Source organism: Megascapheus bottae, chromosome 19 (genome assembly GCF_031878675.1).
Source record: "Megascapheus bottae isolate mThoBot1 chromosome 19, mThoBot2.hap1, whole genome shotgun sequence".
In the NCBI taxonomy this organism is placed as follows: domain Eukaryota; kingdom Metazoa; phylum Chordata; class Mammalia; order Rodentia; family Geomyidae; genus Megascapheus; species Megascapheus bottae.
Window position 1 is genome coordinate 12205160 of NC_143527.1, and position 23031 is coordinate 12228190.

General features: G+C 41.8%; 1 protein-coding gene across 1 annotated transcript in view; it reads left to right on the plus strand.

The window, feature by feature from the left end:
* Positions 1 to 17803, plus strand: part of Fech (ferrochelatase) — a 35142-nt gene extending 17339 nt beyond the window's left edge. The window contains exons 6-11 of the mRNA XM_090353038.1: positions 33 to 139; positions 3090 to 3188; positions 9286 to 9393; positions 9795 to 9959; positions 16007 to 16066; positions 16504 to 17803. Of these exons, the coding sequence (XP_090209164.1) occupies positions 33 to 139; positions 3090 to 3188; positions 9286 to 9393; positions 9795 to 9959; positions 16007 to 16066; positions 16504 to 16638 (674 nt within the window). The 3' untranslated portion in view covers positions 16639 to 17803. The remainder of the gene's footprint in view (positions 1 to 32; positions 140 to 3089; positions 3189 to 9285; positions 9394 to 9794; positions 9960 to 16006; positions 16067 to 16503) is intronic.
* The last annotated feature ends 5228 nt before the right edge of the window (positions 17804 to 23031 follow it).

Here is a 23031-nt window from a genome sequence, read left to right on the forward strand (position 1 = left end):
GTATCAATTAAGAGGCCCTCTGTATGCTCCAGGCAGCAGCTTAAATGCCATCTACAGATACTACAGTGACGTGGGGAGGAAGCCTGCCATGAAGTGGAGCACGATTGACAGGTGGCCTACACACCCCCTCCTCATCCAGGTGAGCATCACTGTGACCCGAGTTTTCTTCTATGAATTGTTTTCAAAAGTAGATTCTTGAATTGTTGGGAAGAGAGAAAATAGAACACGGAAGGTTTTACATGGTGTTACAGCTCGTTTGCATTCAGACATTGACAAACAGCTTAAACATCCTGTTTTCCAAATCCTTTAAGATGTCAAAAGATCTACATGTTCCTAGGATATGAAAATAAGTTTAACGTTTCACAGGAAAAGTTTCATGTTTCTCCTGACCAATCTATTTTATTTTATTCTTATTAAGAGGTGCTGGGTTGTAGGAAAATCAATTAAAATCACAATTCAAAAACCAGTGGGTTTTGAACGCTTGTGCTTTGAGAGCGCTGCTGGGAAAATGTACATATACATTTTTTGTTTAGTGGAAGTTTCAGATTTGGGGTTATTTTCGATGATAGAAACGTGAACTGATTTAGATTTTTTTTTTCCCAGTTCATTATTTTTATTATTGGAATGATCTCAGCTATGTCTATTCTTTGAAAATCTTGGTGGCACTTAAAGTCCATGACCACTAGATGGTGCTGTGTATCACTAAAATCCACTGGCCCTCTCCAGAGCAGCCCACCTCCAGTGGGCAGGTAAAGGGTTAATGCATGGAACTACACTTTTAAGTAAAAAGTGAAAGGCACGACCTTTCTTAGAAAAGGGGGTCGTGTTTGGTTCTGCTCCTTCCGGTTGCCATGCTCCCGAGGGCACCCCTGTCCTGCCTGCCCCTGTGGGCTCTGTTTGTGGAGAGGAACACTGACATGTGGTGTGGGGACCCAGGGAATCTGGGCAGCATCTGCCTGCCCTGATGGAGGGAGTCATTAGATTTGCATTAAACTTCAGCCCTTTGAAAAGGGGGAAGCAGAAAGATGGAAAAGTCTCTTAACTGAGGAAGTCTGTGTTCATCAAATGAAAGGGAATTTTAGAGGCATTTATCTGCCCTCTCGGCGGGTGTGATTGAAGGCTCTGAGAGTCGCTGCCTCTTTCATTCTGCACGGAGCCCACCGAATGCGCAGAAAACCCCGCAGATGTGTTTTAGGTGATTTAAGCAGCATTTGCCCACGGCACCTCCATGTGGAAGAGGGCTTAGAGATTGTGGCAAGCCAGTATGGAAAAGTGTTCTTAACCTACAGCTTTCTGAGCTGACAACCACACCCACCTAAACTGTAGAGAAGAGAGGAAATGGAAAATCAAACTAAAACCCTGTCTTGGAAACTTAGCCAAAAACATGATTTAAAACTAAAAGTATTACTTTTGCTCTCTACCTCTATTGTCGGAAGTAGTGATCTTCCTCAAGCTAGATCCTCCCCAAGTGACTATTCTCAAGATAGTCATCTCACTGTCATTCCCAGGAATATGGTGATTTACCTCACCAGTGGAGTGACTGGAGGAAGCTATATTCCAGAGTCCCACGTCATATTTTCAGTGGTCTTCTTACCTATACTGTTGTCCCAAGTCCCCAAGCACTTCAAAGACTACTAGGAAATATAGCTTTTGTTTGTATCAAATACTATCCCTTTACTCTAAGGCTGCATTATAAACTCTCAACAGGGAATTTTAATTATAGGCACTGTCTTGTGTCTCCTGGTGTTTCTTTATCAAGTTTTGAGAGGTCTAGAATGATCAATAATACCTCCTTGTCTTTAAGGGAGAAATTTACATATCCTGTAGTATAGTGGGTCACTAGTGTAAAAAAAATGAGCAAGTGAAAATTTGTACAGTTCTTTATGATTTTTTAAATTGCTTTATTTGGAAGCAATTTCAGACATACCAGAAAGTTTCCATATTAAGAGTAGTAAAAGCAACTCTCCATATATTCTCGTAGAATGAACATTTATCTCATCTACTTTATCATTTTCCTGTTGTATATGTAAATATTTGTGTGTGTATGTTTGTGTACATATGTATGTGTGTGTTCATACATGCACATACATACATTACCACTTGAGAGTGGGTTGTATATACATCACCACGCTTTAAACCCGAATAACCCAGAGTATATGTTTCTCAACATCAGGGCTATTTTCTTGCATAACTACAATTTATGGTTGCTACTGAGCATCCGCACATTCAACATTGACATTCCAGTTTAATTTCTGTTCATCTTCCAGTTTTGTCAGCTAACCCATTACCATCTTTTGTAGCCTTTTCTTTGTAGGTTACATGACAAAGAATGATTACTGGGGGAGATGAAAGAAAGCCTCTTCAGATCAGACATTTCAGCACCTATCTCCTAGAATGGGGAAGTGACAACTCAGCAGGGAGGGGATGGAGGAGGCAGGAGGAGGGAGCAAGAGGAGGGGGCGGGCCTCCCTTCTAGCTCCAGTTCACTTGATGTGGCCAGATGGCCCCCAGGTCCACATCTTTCCTCCTCTGCATTCCATGGGGCTTCATGGAGCCTATGGCTAGGAAGCTTGTGAGGAAGACTTCCTCAGGGAGGATCTAGATGAGGAAGATGACATAAAAATAGAGTGTTTTCTGATTTCTCTCCCGTTTGTGGCTAATGTATTTTGCTGTAATATGCCTGAAAGCCAAAGTAAGGAGGATTTAGAAAGACCCTGTAAGCTGTTTTCCTGCTAACAGAGCAAATGAGAGGTCTTAAAACAACTTCTTCCCATCTGTGTCTCCCTTGCATCTGGAAGTGTGCCCTGCTCTTCCCGAGGGGCCGCAGCTCACAGCATTCATTTGCACTGAGCCATTAGTGAGCTTTAGACGCTTCCCATCAAATTCCCCAGGCCCCTGAAACCGTTAGGATCCATTTTGATGATGAACCAAAGCAAAGAGACTGTACTGCTTGCAATTATTATTTTTTTTTAAAGAGAGTTCTGTTGCTTTTGAGGCTTGCACTTGAGATTTTTAATATAGCTCTCATTTTAAAAAGATTTTCTCTCCCCTTCTTCTCACTCCTCCTCACCTTTCTCTATATCCCCTAGTGCTTTGCTGACCATATTCTGAAGGAGCTGGACCATTTCCCACTGGAAAAGAGAGGAGAAGTGGTTATTCTCTTTTCTGCTCACTCGCTGCCAATGTCTGTAAGTAAGAACATTTTGTTAGGTGATCTAGTGGTCATGGATTGGGTTGTTTTCATTTTCTGATATGTAAAATGGGCCCAGCTTCATTATATTCTAAGCCCAGTGCAAGAATGAACTCTATAATTGAAGACTTAACTTGATTCAGCTTACTTCTTGAAACCCCATAGCAATGAGTTCAAATTAAAATATTATAATTAGACCTTGTCTTAATGTGATCAAATGATAACTGGAAAGTATGTTCAGATACAAGGATTTCTAACAAAGACAAATTTAGAGCCAGGCGTCAATTACTCAAGCCTATAATTGAAGGTACTCAAAGACTGAAATCTGAAGATCAAGGTTTGAAGCCAGCTAAGTCAGGAAAGTCCCTGAGACTCTGATCTCTAATTAATCACCAAAAGAAAAAAAAAATGGAGCTAAGGAACAGTGTTCAAGCTCTGAGTTTAAGCCTCAGTATTGGCATACATATACACATGCACACACACGCACACAGAAGATGAATGAAGAAAGAAAGGGTGGGTAAATGTCATAATATTTGATATATACATATGAAAACGGAACCAGTTAAATTGAAGGGATGGATGGGTTTGGGAGAGGTGGGGAAGAATGATAAAGGAGTGACATTGTTCAAGATGCATTATGCCTATGTTATGTACTCCCTTGTACAACTACTTAAAGATAACCATTTTAGGGCTAGGAATGTGGTTTAGTGGTAGAGTGCTTGCCTAGCATGCATGAAGCCCTGGTTTGATTCCTTAGTACCATATATACAGAAAAAGCCAAAGTGGCACTGTGGCTCAAAAGTGATAGAGTGTTAGCCTTGAGCTCAGGGACAGTGAGCAGGTCCTGAGTTCAAGCCCAGGACTGGAAAAACAAAGTAATTTTTTGCTGGGCATGGTGGCTTATACCTGTAATCCTAGCTATTCTGGAGGGTAAGATCTCAGGATCAAGGTTCAAAGCCAGCCTGAGCACAAAAGACCTTGAGACTCTTATCTCCAATTAATCACTAGAAAATGGCAAGTGGGGCTGTGGCTCCAGAGTAGGGCGGTGGTAGCCTTGAGCTGAAGAGCTCAGGGACAGTGCCCAGGCCCAGAGTTCAAGCCCCATGACCAACAACAACAAAAAGTAATTTTAAAACTCCTAACAAAAAGCTAAAAGAAGTGTGCTTTTATCTGCCCCTTTAACACAGCTCAGTCTCAGATTTTGGTGAGTTGCACTGCACAGCCAGCCTTCATTCAAACAAGCACTCTCCAGCTGGATTCTTTGAGCTTCAAAACTTGATATTGCCATTTGAATTCCAGAAGTAATTACAGTCTCTAATTTGCTAAAACTGAGGACCACTGTTTGCTGGTGACCATATAGCATGTTTGCTTATAGACTTTTTTTCCCACCATATTATAACAGGTTATGAAAATACCACACCTTGTGCCCTCCCCCACACATACACACATACACACATGCATGCTTGCACACACAGTACTGAGGCTTGAACTCAGAGCCTAATTCTTGCCTTTTTTTTTTTTTTTTTTTTGCTAGTTCTGGGCTTTAGCTCAGGGCCTGAGCACTGTCCTTCTACCACTTGAGTCTCAGCACCACTTCCAGCTTTTTTTCGAGCCCGTGCATGCTAGGCAAGCATTCTACCACTAGGCCAAACTCCTGGCCCCTTGCTTAATTTTTTTTTCCTTCTTTTTTTCTGTGTGTTTTTTTTTTTTTTTTTCTTTTTGCCAGTCCTGGGCTTGGGCTCAGGGCCTGAGCACGGTCCCTGGATTTTCTCAAGGCTAGGGCTCTACCACTTGAGCCACAGTACCACTTCTGGCTTTTTGCTACGTATGTGGTACTGAGGAATCGAATCCGGGTCTTCGTGCATGTTAGGTAAGCACTCTACCACTAGGCCAAACTCCAGGCCCTTCTTTTTTTTTTTTTTTTTTGGTGGGTTGTGGAGCTTGAACTCTGGGCCTGGGTGTGGTCCCTGAGCTCTTCAGCTCAAGGCTACCGCTCTACCCCTTGAGCCACAGGGCCACTTCTGATTTTCTGATGGTTAATTGGAGATAAGAGGCTCACTGACTTTCTTGCCCAGGCTGGCTTTGAACTGCCACCCTCAGAACTCAGCCTCCTGAGTAGCCAGGATTACAGGTGTGAGCCATTGCACCTGGCTTTCTTTCTTTTTTTTTAAGTTAAATGTTATTGTAAAGGTGACGCACAGATGGCTTACAGTTATGTAAGTAGGGTAATGAGTACATTACTTCTTGAACAGTGTTACCCCTTCCCTCATTTTTTCCCATTCTGCCTTCCAACTTCCTCCCCCAGATTGTAAAATTAATTTCCAACATAGTGTTTAAGGAGTAGCACTGTTAAATTATTTCACCCTTTATCCCACCGTTTCTGTGATTCCCTCTCCCTCCCCCAAATCAGATGAACTTATATACAAGACAGAGGGTACAGAATCCGAAAACAGGGGCAATAGGGAATAAGCCAAAGGAAAAAAAGAAAGGAAAAAGGAATAACTGCAAACCATACAGTATAAAAACCTCTTGTTTCCACTTCTTGGGGTTCATTTCGATAAGCATCATTTTATATGATCATATGCACATAGCTATTGAGCCCTTGTGACCCTCTCCTAAGACTATTCTCCTTGTTCTTACTGTGAGAATTTCTAGAGTATCAATTAATCATGTCCAGTGTAATAATTTGTCTTTTGCTATCCATTAGATTAACTTGTAGATTTATAGATATGTTCTAGCTATTACGAATGAGGGAAACCACATGGCCCATGTTCCTTTGGATCTGGCTTATTTTACTTAATATAATTTTTTCTAAGTTTTTCCATTTCCTTACGAATGGGACAATGTCATTCTTTCTGATGAAAGCATACAATTCTGTTGTATATATATATATATATACATATATATCACATCTTGTTGATTCATTCATCCTCTGAGGGACATCTGGGCTCATTCCATGTCTTAGCTGTGGTAAATAATACACAACAAATCAAAGAAAGGATGGATAAATGGAATTTCATCGAACTGAGGAGTTTCTGCATGGCAAAAGACATAGCAGGATAAATAGGAAGCCCACAGAATGGAGAAGATCTTTACTAGCTATGCATCAGACAAGGGATTCATATCTAAAATATACTCAGTATATTTTACCAAAAACAATCCCCCTAAAACAAATCTTCAAAGATAACAACCCCATCAATAAGTGGGCCAAACACTTAGAGACTTCTCTGAAGAAGAAATAAGAATGGCCAACAGACACATGAAGAAGTGTTCAACAGCTGTGGTCATAAAACAAATGCAAATCAAAACAACATTGAGATTCCCCCTCATTCCAGTTAGAATGGCCATTATGGAGGAAACTAATACTAACAAACGCTGGCAGGGATGTGGCCAAAAGGGAAGGTATTACACTGTTGGTGGGAATGTAAACTTGTTCAACCACTCTGGAAAGCAGTATGGAGGGTCCTCAAAAAACTAAACATAGATAGAGCTTTCCTGTGACCCAGTAATCCCACTCCTAGACATTTACCAGCCTGCACTAATGCACCAGTGTAATCATGTTCATTGCTTAGCTTTTTCTGCTCAAGGCTGGAGGCTGCTCTTACCTCTGAAGCCATGCCTGTACTTCCAACTTCTTACTGTTAGTTGCAGATAAATTCTCACTGATTTGTTAGTGTGGGCTGGCTTTCAGATCTTTAGATCTCAGCCTCCTGAGTAGCTAACATTATTGGCATGAGTCATCACACCTAGCCTATTGTTGTATTCTTAAGCAAGAAAGATCATGCTCTTGTGCTATATGACATATGGAAGGCCTTGGAATAAGTACCTAGTTTGGTCAGTTCAGATAGACAGTTGTTAGTGTGATTAATGTTAATGGGCCAGCCTTACTGTGGGGGCCATTCTGCTCACTGCTCCATACCGCCATCTGGTGGTCACCAAAGTCAAGCTTTGTGCAGTTTTCCATCCCCTACACCTCTTCTAAGCCGTTGCAGCATTTACAGTATATACATTTCTCCCTTCTGGAGGTCTGTCTATTTAATTTTAAAAGGATCATATTATCTTTCCCTGTATTATGAAATTGGCCTTCATGTGTTTTTCCTATGAATGATGAGAATTGAAGTGTCAGAGAATGTATCCTGCCCAGGTTGGCTTTGAACTGTGATCCTCCGATGTCAGCCTCTTGAGTAGATAGGATTACAGATGCGTGCAGGGCAGGAAGAAACATTTGCACAGGCACATTCCAGGTGCTGCCTTGCCAGCTGTTGCCCTCAATTTCACTTCCTTTTCCTTCTCTCAGACTGAGCTTGCTGCTTTGCCGGGCCTGTGGACTGAGGAATGCTAAGGCTGGGAAGGGAAGATGGTGGATGATGGGAAAAGAACGCTGATCTTTCCTCAGTATTTTACTTCTAATGGCGGTTTAAACTTTTCTTTTGAAACAATCTTTAGACTTATAGAAAAGTGGCTTCCATGGCCTTCACCCGCTCTCCCTAATGCTAATGTCTTAGGGGATCCAGTCCACTGTCCTGCATTGCATTTAGTTGTCGTGTCCCCTTAGTATCCTCCAGCTGATGACAATCATTCAAACTCTGGTCCCTTTGTTATTTGGGAGAATTGTTTTGTGGAACTGCAGTTCTGTTATAGAACCTCTCTCCATAATCAGATTGTGATTATGCATTGTTGGCCAGAAAGCCACCTTGTAAGAATGCCTTTCTCAGCTTCCCACGGGACCCATGACATAGCTATCTTTAACCTCTGGTGATATGATCCATGGTCACTGGGTAAGGTGACATTTGCTGCATGTGTTCATGGGAAAATTACTATTTTTTTCTCCTTTGCAATTAAAGATATCTTTGAGGTGATATTGTGAGATTTATACAAAGCTTTTGTTGTTCTAAAGACATTGGCCATTTGTCTATACAAGATTGCTCTACAATCATTAGCCTATTGTTCTTCTATTTCTTTCATCTCTACTACATATATATATATAATATATATATATTGTGGCTATCAAATCATTAAAAAACAATCACAAAATATTTTGTTGATTTTGGTAATACAATATTTGTGCAGAATTATTATATTCCAGGCATTGTTCAACCTTAGATATGGGAATGAAGAAAACAGACAAAAATTTTTGTCCCTGGGGAAAAGCAAGGAAAGATAGTTAACATAATACATAAGAAAATAGTATGGTAGGCTAGAAGACAAGAGATGTCACAGAGAAAAAAATAAGCAAGGTGAAGGTGCTGGGGAGTCAGTGCACGATGAAATATTGATGCAGCTAAAATAAAATTTGTACTGAACAGTTCCACAGGCATTAACAGGCTGTCCTATAGGATATGTATCAAACATTTGCTATCGATTGTTGGGGGAAGGGTGAAGAGGGAAAAATGTAGAAGGTGCCTGTCATGTGAGCCATCATGATCTGCTTCCTGCTTCCTCTTGTTCCACTTGTATTTACCATAAGCTTATCAGTTCTATACATGATCCGTTCTTTTCTGCACAACAAATCATTCCCTTTGACTCTTCCATCCAGTGTTTGTTTATTTTTCTTTTTTTTGCTTATGGGGCTTGAACTCAGGGTTGTCCCTGAGCTTGTGTGTTCAAGGCTATTGCTCTACCACTTGAACCAAGCTCTACTTCTGTTTTTTTGGTGGTTGATTGGAGACAAGAGTTTCACAGACCTTGCTGTCCAGGCTGGCTTTGCAGGCGATCCTCAGATCTTAGACCACTGAGTAGGTAGGATCACTGGTGTGAGCTACCAGTGCCTGGCCTATCCAGCATGAGAAAAAAATCATTGACCTATCCTGGAAAGAGAGAAAAAGAGAACCATCTTCCTTGGTTAGAGCAGGCTTATCTCCCACAATAGTTTAACATCTTCAGGGCCTTGGGGATGATTGTATGCAGTGTTCTCTTTGGCTGATGAAGAAATGAAACCATGGAATCTCCTTGACTGCTTAGATGAAATTATCATCAGTGCAACACAAAGACAGAAAGGACTCTGGTGTGGCACTCATACCATGTCAGCAAATGATTTGAAGCTCTTGGAGCCCTTCATGGTGTTGATGCTGAATATGATTGTGTGTCTGCTGCAGGTGGTCAACAGAGGCGACCCTTATCCCCAGGAGGTAGGCGCCACCGTTGACAAAGTCATGGAAAGGCTGGGCTACTCCAACCCCTACCGACTGGTCTGGCAGTCGAAGGTAGGTAGTTTCTGTGTATTTTTGGGCAGTCATCTGTTGAGATCATCTAATAGGACTCAGTTATCAAATGCTTAGGTTCGGTTCTTTCATGGAGATAGACAGTTCTGGAACCTGATTACTCACCATGGGCAGAAAGAACTATACAAGCAAGTAAGATAGAGGTCAGAAAGCCAGGGACTAGTAGACTTTCATTGATTTAATATTTTTTGTAATTAATTGTAATGACAGAAATGATTATTGATTTATCCTGGATAACTTCTAGGAGGATTTAATTTTTGTCGTAACACTAAAATGCAGTCAAGCAAGCTCTGGCTCCTGATGGAACAGTGTGTATATGCCTAGGGTGGAGGCCAGCCATGTGCTATGGACAGCAGCATTGATACATCAATCCTTTCCTATAGGTTGGTCCAGTGCCCTGGTTGGGTCCTCAGACAGATGAAGCCATCAGAGGCCTTTGTGAAAGAGGAAGGAAGAATATCCTTTTGGTTCCCATAGCGTTTACCAGTGACCACATTGAAACCCTGTATGAGCTGGATATTGAGTACGCCCAAGTCTTGGCCAAGGAGGTAAGTGCACCCATCTGCCTAGCATCTACATGACTTGATTTAGAAGGATGTTTAGAGAAATTAGAGAGCAGAAAATTGTGCATTTGAAACACAGTTTCCTCTGTGCGCTGGCACATGTTGCATCCTCATCATTTCAAATACTACTTAATCTGAGTAGTAATCAAAACAATCGAGTGACTTTGTGTCGGCCATGGGAGAGGACTTTTAAGTTTCTGTTAAACCTAATGGTTTACTATGCTAGGTGAAAGTAGTAACAATTTAATTTCAAAGCCAGGCGCTAGTGGCTCACATCTGGAAGCCTAGCTACTCCGGAGGCTGAGTCCTGAGGATTGCAATTTGAAGTCAGCCAAGGCAGAAAGGTTCATGTGCTTCTTATCTCTAGTTAACCAGTGAAGCCAGAGATGAAACTGTGGCTCAAGTGGTAGAATGCCAGTCTTATAAAAGCCAGTCAAAAGCTAAAGGCTGACCAGGAGTTTGGCCTACTGGTAGAGTGCTTACCTAGCATGCATGAAGACCTGGTTCAATTCCTTGGTACTACATACATAGAAAAAGCTGTAAGTGGTGCTCTGGCTCAAGTGGTAGATCAGTAGGCCTTGAGAAAGCCCAAGGACAGTGCTCAGGCCCCGAGTTCAAGCCCTGGGACTGGCAAAAAAAAAAGGCTCAAGGCCATCCCTGGGTTTTAAGGCCCAGTATTTGGTGTGCATGCATGCACATACACACATACACATGTGCACACGTATGCACACATATGCACACATACACGCACACAAACCCTAAATTTCTCCAAGAAAGAATAATGGTACATGTTACTAATTCTGAGGGAGACTGTTTACTGTTTTACAATTCTTTTCCTTCACCAAGTACACTGATGTCATTTTTATTTGGGATAATATACTACTTCTTGTTGGGTTTCAAGACCTGTAGTGCCATTGTCATTTCAGAGCCGAGCCCAGAGTAAACCTGGAAGTGCTATGTATTGTCATTTCCTTGACCTCTTTTATGTGCTTACTTAATTAGCTGTTTGCCATCACGTTGTGATCAATCTGATGATTGAAATACCAGATACCACTCTGGGTGTTTAGTAATGTAAGATGGATGTGAATTGTCGTTCAGGGTAGAGAAAAACTATTGTTTACCTATCTCATGGTTTTCTGAGGACCAGCCTTAAAATCCTCTCGTGTACGTCTGTGCTTCTACAGGGTCTTGGGAAGGCCTCCCTCCTCCCTACCCCCATTCTCTGTCAGGGTTCTGTCTCTCCATGCTTGGCCTTGCAGAGCCCCAGCCCTCTGTGGGACTGGGTGCAGGTTCAGGGCAGGATGAAGGGGTGGAGCAGAACTGGGGCCAGTTCTTCTTATTAGTGTGCCATGCTGGGCACACAATGGTTGAAGTTCAGGGGTGCCTGCATCGGATCGGCAAACACCTTTAAATTTAGGCCTGTTGTAATTGTCAAAGGTGAGATTTCAGTATTATCCTCAGGTTTCCTTCAGTGATGCCATTGTGTCCTCTGTCTGGACCTTGGCTAGTTGTGAACTTGCTTTTTAAAAAAAAGAAAAAGTTCTAGGGCCGGGAGTTTGACCTAGTGGTAGAGTACCTGCCTAGCACTGAGATTCCTCAGTACCACATACTAGAAAAAAAGCCAGAAGTGGTGCTCAAGTGGTAGAGCTCTAGCCTTGAGAAAGTCCAAGGACAGTGCTCAGGCCCTGAGCTCAAGTCCAGGACTGGCAAAAAAACCAAAAGTTTTCATTGAAGAGGGTGGCTTAGAAGTCAGGACACTTGCCTAGCAACCATAAGAACCAGAGTTCAATCCCCAATACCATAAAAATTAATATATATATATATAACAAGAATGTAAAAATAAAAAAAGGCTTTAGAAAGGTCTTTTTTTTCTGTATTGAATTAAAGTTTACATCCATTCACGCCATTAAGCTGAAGCTACTACTAACAACAGGGAGTATTAGTGACTGATAAACCAGTCCTTAAAGGAGACAAAGAAAACCACCAACTGTCATTATTTCCGTGAGAAGATGGAATATGTTTAAAACATATTAATATATTTGAAATGAATTAACCTCAAAAAAAATTTTTCCCCTAAAGTAGCAGTAGCTATTTGGCTGTGTGTGTGTGTGTGTGTGTGTGTGTGTGTGTGTGTGTGTGTGTGTGTGTGTGTGCGCGTGGCAGGGCTTGAACTCAGGAGTTTAGGTGTGCTGGTCCTGGGGCTTAAACTCTGGGCCTAGAGTCTGTCCTTGAGTTTCTTTTTCTCTAGGCTCTTAATCTACCACTTGAGTCACTGCCGCTTTTGGGAGTATTTTGGAGTAAGAGTCTCATAGCTGTCCTTCCCCAGCTGCTGAATAGCAATCCTCAAATCTTAGCCTCTTGACTATCTAGGGTTACAGGTATGAGCCACCAGTGCCCAGCAAAAAATGGCCATTTTTATAAGAAAAATAATAAAAATCTTAGTGCAGCGAAATATAGAGACTAGCATAATCATAGCCTTACTCCTTAGAGAGAGCCTGTTGATATTTTGATTATAGTTTTTACTAAATATGTATGCATTTTATATCACTAGGCTCCGGCTGCTGCTTCCTCCTCCTCCTCCTCCTCCTCCTCCTCCTCCTCCTCCTCCTCCTCTTCCTCCTCTTCTTCTTCTCCTCCTCCTCCGCCTCCTCCTCCTCTTCTTCTTCTTCTCCTCCTCCTCCTCCTCCTCCTCCTCCTCCTCCTCCTCCTCCTCCTCCTCCTCCTTCTCCTCTCCTCCTCCTTCTCCTCCTCCTCCTCCTCTCCTCCTCCTCCTCCTCCTCCTCCTCCTCCTCTCCTCCTCCTCCTCCTCCTCCTCCTCCTCCTCCTCCTCCTCTTCTTCTTCTTCTTCTTCTTCTTCTTCTTCTTCTTCTTCTTCTTCTTCTTCTTCTTCTTCTTCTCTTCCTCCTCCTCCTCCTCCTCCTCCTCCTCCTCCTCCTCCTCCTCTTCTTCTCCTCCTCCTCCTCCTCCTTCTCCTCCTCCCCTCTTCCTTCTTCTTTTCTTTCCTCCTCCTCTTCTTTTTGTTGTTGTTGATTTTAGGGCTTGAACTCAGTGCCTGGTCTCTGTCCCTGAGCTTTTTGTTCAAAATTAGAGCCATAATGCCACTTCTGGTTTTCTGGTAGCTAATTGGAAGTAAGAGTCTCATTGCCTTTTCTGCCAAGGCTGGCTTTGAGCCATGATTCTCATATCTCAACCACCTCAGTAGTTTAAAATTATAGGTATGAACACCAGTGCCTGGCTACATTAAGCTTTTACATGCTTGATAAAAATGATATTTTGTTCATATTTTCTTCAGATTTTGTGGTCTCCTGTGTTTTTCTTTTTCTTTCTTTTTGTGCCAGTCCTGGGGTTTTAACTGAGGACTTTGATACTGCCCCTGAGCTCTTGTGCTCAAGGCTAGTGCACTTCTACCTGAGCCATAATTCCACTTTCTGGCATTTAGGCATATAATTAGATATAAAAATCTCTCATACTTTCCTTCCCTGGCTGGCTTCGAAAATGGATCCTTAGATCTCAACCTCCTGAGTAGCTAGGATTATAGGCATGAGCCACCAGTAAGTCCCCAGACTGTTTTCTTTTCTTTTCTTTTTTTTTTTTTTTTTTTGCCAGTTCTGTGCTTAGACTCAGGGCCTGAGCACTGTCCTTGGGTTTCTCTCAAGGCTAGTGCTCTACTACTTGAGCCACAGCACCACTTCTGGCTTTTTTTTTTTCCTATGCATGTGGTGCCGAGGAATCGAACCTGGGTCCTTGTGCATGCGAGGCAAGCACTCTTACCACTAGGCCAAACTCCCAGCCCGAGACTGTTTTCTTTTTGAAAAATATATCATAGGGCCAGGAATTTGGCCTAGTGGTAACAGTCCTTGCCTAGCATGCATGAAGACCCGGGTTCGATGCCTCAGTACCACATACATAGAAAAAAGCGAGAAGTGGGGCTGTGGCTCAAATGGTAGAGCTCTAGCCTTGAGAAAGCCCAAGGACAGTGCTTAGACTCTGAGTTCAGTCCCCATGACTAGAAAAAAAATATCATGGGCCTAAATTGATATATTTATTAGGTCTCTGTAACTTAACAAATTTCTGATTCATATGCATGTGTGTATATATGATATTTTTGAAGCATTTCTATTATACACCACTTTATAATAAATATTTTCATTTTTCCAGCATTTCGAGTTACTCTGTATTTTCCTAGATTCCCTCCAGAAGAGGACTGATTGGCTCCCAGCAGTGATGTCAGAGAATGCCCTTTGCCAGCAGGGTTATTCTGCTGCCATGACTTCCTCCTTGTTTTTGTTTTTTGGTGCTGAAGTCTGAATCCAGGGCCTTGTACATGCTAGGCAAACAGTCTACTCAGCCATGTCTGGTCCTTATATTTTTCTTTTTTTTTTTTTTTTTTTGCCAATCCTGGGCTTGAGCTCAGGGCCTGAGCCTTGTCCTTGGACTTTCTCAAGGTTAGAGCTCTACCACTTGAGCCTCAGCACCACTTCCGGCTTTTTTTCCCTATGTATGTGGTACCGAGGAATTGAACCCCAGTCTTTGTGCATGCTAGGCAAGCCCTCTACCACTAAGCCAAACTCCCGGCCAACCTTTATTTCATTTTTGAGACAGAATATCACTAACGTTACCCAAATTGATCTCTAGCTTAGGATCTTCTTGTCTCTTCCTCTGGAGAAGTTGAGATTACAGGAATGCATTACCATGTTTGGCTGCCAGTGACATTGTGCCATTTCATGAACTGTTAAAATTTGTAAAATTTTAAACTATAGCCTCTTCCTCAGTCAGTTAAGTGTTTGCCTTGCTGTCTCTGGATGTTAATGCTAATCTAGAAAATCAATCACTTGATAAGCTCTCTCATCAGCAATGGAAAAGAGAAAATTCTAGTTACCTAAGTCAAAAGTAGATGTTCTCAGTAATTTAAGTGTAATTAACTGAATAGTTTTAGAGAGGGATGTTACTGACCAATCCTTTTTCCTAAAATTTCTCTCTGTAAAAAAGTTCATATATACACACACACACACACACACACACACACACACACACACACACATTTAGATATGGGTATTTACGTATCATATATTTTATATATATATATATATATATACATGCACCCAACTGTTCATTGGATCCATTCTAGATCCCTTATACAGTTAGCGCCTATAATTAATTTCTTTTGTTTTGGCATTTAGCAACCAAGCAAGCAGAATGTTTTATTTAAAGCAACATTAGGTAGAGTTGGTAAGTATGTACATGAGGGGAAAAATGGTGAAAACTAGAACACAAATGAACAATATATTTTTTTATTGTAATTAGTAAAAGGGTTACATGATATTTGCCAGATAGAAGGTACATTAATTCACATACATTGATACCCTTTCACATGTCTTGGTACCCATTACCCTCCCCCTCACCCCCTCTCGTCTTGGTTTTCCCCCCTTCCCTATCCAATTTCAAATAACCAAATACAAATAAATTCAATATATCAGATAACAAAGTGAGATACTGTAACAATGTGAGATAATCAAGGGACAGCAAAGGAGATGAGAGACAACATAGTACATTAAGGACAACAATCATTCGTTATATGGCTTTTGTTTCAATATCCTGGAGGTCCTTTCAATTAGCGTGAATAATATTTTTATAAAAAATTTTATTTAATGCAACATTGTACTTAGGTAGAGTTGGTAAGTATGTACGTGAGGGGAAAAATGGTGAAAACTAGAACAGAAATGATTATATCACATGAGAATACCATCCCAGTAACCTGAGCATAGAGACAGAGTACCTGCAGGAGGGGACCCTGGTGGCAGAGGGTGTGGCAGGTGAAGAGCTGTGTTGCAGGTGACACTCCTAGACTGTCACTTACCAGCTCTCAGCTACACCAGGTCAGGCTGACTTGTGTATGTGGATCTATGCATCTATTTGTTTACATATATATATATATATATATATTTGTAATACTCAGTTGCTTTTTTTAACAAAAGGAAGAAAAGGAAAATAAAATGTGTCTATGTTCCCTCCCCCTTTCTCGTTTGATTCAGTGTGGAGTTGAAAACATCAGAAGAGCAGAATCTCTTAATGGAAATCCATTGTTCTCTAAGGTATCTGCAGCGTTGCGAGCACTTTAGTAGAACATACCAGGACTAATCCTCTGAGAAACTCTTGCAGAATATTGCTTTTCTCACATATTAGTACATTCCGAGTTCCAATTAATTACAAAAATAAGATCGAATCTTATCTGCCCCCTCCCTTTTCTCCTCTGTAGGTAGCACCAATTTTCCTATTTCTAACCATCTCAAACTATGTCTAGCTTAACATCTGCTTTTCAGAAGGAATGTAGAAGGGGTGGGGAGAGGAGGGCTCCTTTGCTAACATTGCTGAGGAGATTCTGGAAAGGAAGACGTCATAAAACTGAGCTCAGGCGATTTCACAAAAGAATCTCCCAGCCAGGACTCTGGTGTGGGCAGAAGGCAGGAGGGGGTGCTCAGGACCAGCCGGCCCACAGCGTCTCATGAACCTATGCTCCTGTGTCTTGCAGGCCCTGGCTGATCTGGTGCACTCACACATGCAGTCAAACAAGCTGTGCTCCAAGCAGTTGACTCTGAGCTGTCCGCTCTGTGTAAATCCTGTCTGCAGGGAGACTAAATCCTTCTTCACCGGCCAGCAGCTGTGACCCCGTCTGAGGACCCATGGGATTAGGCAAATGCCCAACCTCCAGACACCTCGGATTTGGAGGAGGACACTATTTAGAGATAGAAGCGAGCCATGTTCATCAGTGCACAGCCTTTGGGCACAGGCTGTGTGGTTTTTCTGGGGGTATAGACCACTATCCTGACCGAGGGGTTTCTGTTTGCATTTACCTACAAGAAGCACTTTTGGTCCTTTCTGGGGAGATTTACTAGTTTGGAATGTCCAGGAGGACATTAAAAAACAGTATTTTTTATCTTATGAGACACATATCTGTTTTGTATACAGAGTTTGCTTTTTATATACAGAGGTTTTTTTTTTCTTTTGACCCCCCCACCCCAGAGTAATCTGTGGGGGCTGGTAAGATGCTTGGAATCTGGTTACAGCTTCATGCATGCAGTATTTCTTAAATGGACATAGATGAGTTTGTGAAATATAAAAAAGAAATGCTGAACTGACAATGTAGCCAAGAGGTAGAGCCTTCACCTAAAATGCTCAAACCTTGGGGTTTGAGCCCCAAGACACGTATGCACTCTGTCTGCTCTTTGCCTATGTCAGAAGTAACAGAATGTTGGTGAGTCTGTGTGGCAGCCACCAGTTACTAGTCATTGTGGCTGTGTGAGTCTCATCTTTCCTCCCCCAAATGGGAGGAGGGGGAGGGGAGAGGCAGAATGAAGCACAGGCATCAGAAGACTCTCCAGGCATGCAGGCTAACATATATAGAGAAGACTTAGGTGCCTCAGGGAAGGAAGCTCTGCCACTTCCGGTCTCCAAAGACTGGGCTGCTGGGAAATGCCACCGATGAGCTTCCTCTCTTCAATTGCTCCGGGCCCCAGGGAGTCTTTCCACCCTGTGTCTCCATCTCGGTCTCTTTTCCTATAGTTGTTTAGGAGTTATTTTATAGTTTACTTATAGTTTATTTTATGACTGGCATTCCTTGCCTTCTTTTCCTGTGGATTTTTTTGATGTCATTTTCACCTTGGATTTCTGAGTGAAAAATTGTAAAAATGCAGAAATGATGTTGGATCAGAATCTGGTCTATATTTGATGGATCTGTGAGGAGTTTGTAATGATCACGATTTTCTTTCAAGGCATCTGAGACTTTGTTCTTCAAGGAAAAAATAAAGGCATTTCTTTGATCGTTTGAAAAAGCCAGTTTATAAAGTAGAAGTAATTAAGGGATTCATAGATCTTCTATATTCAGGATTTACGATTAATAAATATTATGACTTTATTAAGGATTTAACCTGTTTGATTCATGCTGTCTCTTAGATCAGAACTGATTAAAATGATTAAGCAGGAGAAATTTACCTTGTAATACGAAGAAAGAAAATGCCATCTGTGCTGTGAATCATTTTCTACAGTGATAATGGCCCTCAAATATGAATCACACCTACTTCTTTTGTTTTCCAGTTGGCTTTCTTTATTTTTTTATTAGTTGTGTTCCTCAGGAAAGATGACAAACATTACTTGGAGTTTTCCTCTTTCCTTTTCCAAAACCTTTTGGAGATTAGGTTCAGAAAGGACTCGGTGACAGACCCATAGTGGAGTGCCTTCTCTGGGTTGGTAGCCTGGGGCAGGAGCCAGTCTCCCCGGATCAGGAAATCTGCTGGTGATCTTTCTGCTCACACCTGCAGCTCTGTTAGAGATGGAACTGTATTGGCTTGGAGAAGTTACAAAAGGTACAGAGCCCTTACTAGGGTATCTGAAGCTTTTCATTTGATAACAAAACTTCAGCAATGACAGAGATGTCTGCAACAGTATGCTGATACTCATGGGAGCAGAGGATTTATTGAGATCATTGCCTTATGGCTTTTGGGCTTCTAAGGCAGTCATCTTTGAACATAACCATGGTGGATGAGGGTCACCCACCAGGGTAGCATTTGCATTTGGTGGGACTCTTTTGTGTGAATATACCAGTACTGGGACTTGAACTCAGAACCTTGCTTTTTTTTGGCTAATCCTGGTGCTTGAACTCAGGGCCTGAGCACTGTCCTTGGGCTTTCTCAAGACTAGAGCTCTACTACTTAAGCCACAGCACCATTTTTGGGTTTTTCTATGTATGTGGTACTGAGGAATCGAATCTGGGTCTTCATGCATGCTAGGCAAGCACTCTACCACTAGGCTACACTCTTGGCCCTGAACCTTGCACTCTTGCTTGGCTTTTTTGCTCAAGACTGGTGTTCTGCCACTTGAGCCAGAGCTTCACTTTAGGTTTTTGCTGGCTAATTGGAAATAAGAATCTTAGACTTTTCTGCTTGAACTGGCTTTGACTGTGACCCTCAGATCTCAGCCTCCTAAATAGCTAGGATTACATACATGAGCCACTAGCACCCAGCTGATAAAACCTTTTTTCAGCACTCGTAGTCTGAGAATTGTTTCCCTGTTTGTCAACTTTGAAGTACTCATGTTTGCCCTGGTAATTAGCAATGAACTGCTGGCAGTTTCTTCAAGCTGTGCTGTGTCTAGACCTGATTTTTAATTGATGCGTCCTCCCTGCAGAAGATTTGCAGGGTCTGTGCGATTGCAGTTCAGCGTGCCATGCTGATTGTGTGGACAGGGCCGTGCATTTGCAGCATTCTCCAAAAGAGCCGCATGAAAGGGCATGTTTACACTCAGAAATGGACTCATTTGTTTGAAGCCCATTAAATGTATATTAGTGGCCACTTGGTGCTGAGTAAATAAATAAATCCATGGCTTTCCCTGTGAGTATCTCAGTGCATACACATCCTTGGCTCAAGTAATCCCCCTGGTTGGAGTGGAAGGCTTCTCTGGGATTCCGTTAACTTTTCTTTTTCTTTATGATTGGAACTAGACAATGGAGAGTAAGTGGGAAGAGAATGTGAAATTTTTTGCTCCAAATTCTCCAAGGTATATCTGTGAGGAAGGACAATCTCATAGCAACAACCTTAAAGTCAGATTCATCCATTTCTCTTTCCATTTTTCCTTCTTGCTTTCTCTCCTGAGGTCATATACTGCTGTGGCAGGACATGTCATTTAGGAACAAGTAACCCCCCACTTGTAGTTTTTGGCAATCGGTACCCTTAAATTATATGTAGAACTTGTTCAGGAAACCGTAACTTAAGACACATGAGGGAGATGTTAGCTCAATCTGATCCCCTTCAGCTTATCCAAAATAAGTTGGGTATTACCCGGCCTAAGCTGGACCAGCAGGAAGAGCTGCTCCTGGCCTGTGGTGTGGGGGCTCCTGGCCACACCAGCACCTCTGGGTCTCTGCACTGTTTTTTCCTTCTGTTCTAAGGAGTGGGCATTGCATAGCTATGGCTCAAAGGCTAAAATTATAGCTGGTGGCTGTAAGAAAGAATGAACATGATAATTGTTTTATTTTTTTGGTATTTTTTATTGTAATTAATAAATGATAATTGTTTTAAATAAATGTAATATGTGCACAGGCATGTGCATCTTTAATTTCTTCCCTGGCCTGGAAAACCCCTCTGTCAGAGTGTGGCAGCTAAGCTGGGTGCTGGTGGCTCATACTTATGATCCTAGCTACTCAGGACGCTGAGATGTGAGAATTACAGTTCAGAGCCAGCCACAGCAGAAAAGTCCATGACACTCTTATCTCCAATAAACCACTGAGAAAAAGCGAGACGTGGCTCATGTGGTAGAGAGATAGACTTGAGCACAAAGGCTAAGGGGTAGTGCCCAGGCTCTGAGTTCAAACCCCAGGACCAGAAAAAAAAATCTGGCAGCTAACTGTGCCTCCCAGTGCCAGGGAGAAAGGAGAAATTCTTCAAGACCATGCAAGCTGAGGAAGGATTTCCTGTGGATACCTCAATTAGTGCCGTCAGCTAGGGCTATTCAGTTCCTCTGAAGCAGACAGAAGCTAATCATTTCTTTAATTATTTCTAAAAATTAAAAACAGTTAATTAAAGTCGTGACCCAGAAAGGCTTTGCAAACATTACTCACAGTAGTTTTGTTCTAAGTGCCCAGTCATTGAGAGGCCTTGTAAAAGCCTTCAGTAGCTCTTCTAGGGACAAGCAATTTTCTTCCTCTTCCTCTTCCTCCTCTAACTTCCCTTCCCTTTCTTCCCCTTCCTTTCCTTTCCCCTCCCTCCTTTCCTTTTTTCTTTCTCTTTTCCTTTCCATATTTTTTTGTTTTAACATTGAGGTTAATTTTTTGCATAATTTAAGTAACAGCTGAAATAATTATCAGTATTCATAAATGAACATTCTCTCAGATGAAACATTACTGTTTAAAAGTGACTAAGAAGGCCGGGAGTTTGGCCTCATGGTACAGTGCTTGCCTAGTGTGCATGAAGACCCGGGTTCGATTCCTCAGTACATACGTAGAAAAAAAAAAAGCCAGAAATGGTGCTGAGGCTCAAGTAAGTGTAGAGCTCTAGCCTTGAGAAAATCTAAGGCCAGTGCTCAGGCCCTGAGTTCAAGCCCAGGACTGACAAAAAAAAAAGGAAAAAGAAAAAGTGACTTAAGAAATAGTTTCTATGCAATAAATATATGTAAGTTAGCAGATGTCATCTTGAGAGCAGAAAAGTTTTTTTTAGTAAGCAACAAAATTACATTAAAGAAGGCAGTAGTTTATATCTAATACATCTAGTATTTATTTTTCTACATATAAACACCCAAACTACAAACTATCTAGGAAGTATATCCTAAAGTGTATCTCTTAACATAGGTCATAAAAATAATGGCCAAGAAAAAAAAGACAAAATTTACAGTTTATATCCTTAATTTTATGTTAAATATTATTCAATAAACAGCCAAATTACTAAAAGTAAATGAGCTTATATTAAAAATTTGTATTTAAGAATGCATATTTAAATCACTTGGCAATATTAAAATATTGCATCTTGTGGCAAATCTGAGAACTAGCAAATTGAATGTAATTTTATTGCTATTTATTTATTTTTGCTGGTACTGGGGCTTGAACTCAGGGCCTGGTCTCTGTCCCTGAACCTCTCTGTGCTCAAGGCTAGAGAGAGCTCTATCACCTAAGCCACAGCACCACTTCCAAATTTTCCTGTGTACTAGATAATCTAGCCTAGGACTTCATGAGTGCTAGGCAAGCCTTCTACCATTAAGCCACATTCCCAACTTCTGCATAGTCTATATTTTTATTTCCTTATTTAAAAAACAATTTTTATATTGGCTGCCCTGTCAGTTTTATGAGCTGATAGTTAAACTTTCAGTTTACCTCCATCATTCATAACCTATACTTAAGTTATATTCAAAGCAAAGGTGACCTTCAAACCCATCACATCCTATTTATTTTTACTGCTATATTGGTTATCTGGAATTGAGAAAATATGAATGCAGTTTGAAAGTTGTCTCTATAGTCATTACATTACAGTTGTGAGGAATATTCTATAATCCAGTTTTATCCAAATAAGTTTTTGATCTGGAAAGAAGTTGTACTTGCATTACTTATTGTGGAGAACAACAAAACAAAAAAGCAGGATTCATGTCAGAATTACACTTGCTGATCGTTCTCAGCCATAGGTGAACTTGGTGAGATGAGCAAAAGCATGCTTTGAGAATCTGACTATATGGAGTTTATAGCAAAGAGTGTTGTGTATTTTATGATGACTTATAAAAGGTGTACTTCAAGCCAGTTATATTTACAATGCACACACATATGCATATATATCTAGCTCGCAGATTGCTAGCTGCTGGCTGCAGAATGCTGGTGAGCATTTCCAGGCATAGTCCTGCAGGTGCTGGAAATGACACGTACAAATGGCAAACTTGTGCTGTCCAGCCTGCTTGTCTAGAGAAGCATCCTTGATCACCGCTGTATGGGGTGAAAGCCACCCCAGAGAAATGTAGTGGGCTCATCTTTCTAGTACCATTATTTGTCTCCAACACGAACTCCCACACCAGTTGTACTAACAAATGCCTGGAAAGCAAATCCCACAACAGCAGCTCCATCAGAAGCTGAGTGGGAGAACTTTCCCATGGTGAAATCAGGAAGATTCTCCAGAGCCAGGCGTGCACACAGCAGCTGGAACAGAAACTACTAATTGTTAAGGTGAAGCTGAGACGTCGACTCGTCCTCGTCCTCGTCCTCCTCATCCTTGTCCTCCACCTCCTCCTCCTCCAGCTTGAACTCAGGGCCTGAGCACTGCCCTTGGGCTTTCTCAAGGATAGCATCCTATCACTTGAGCCACAGCACCACTTCCGGCTTTTTCTGTGTATGTGGTACCGAGGAATCGAACCCAGGGCTTCGTGCATGCTAGGCAAGCACTCTTACCACTAGGCCACACTCTTAGCGAGGCTCCTGCTTTTCTTTGCCAGGAGTCATCCCTTCATGCTCAATCTTCTTCTGAAGGACCAGATTGTGGGGTGCTGTGCCAGTTGAGACAGTGGTGTTGAGGGAACACCATGTTCTCAGCTCCCA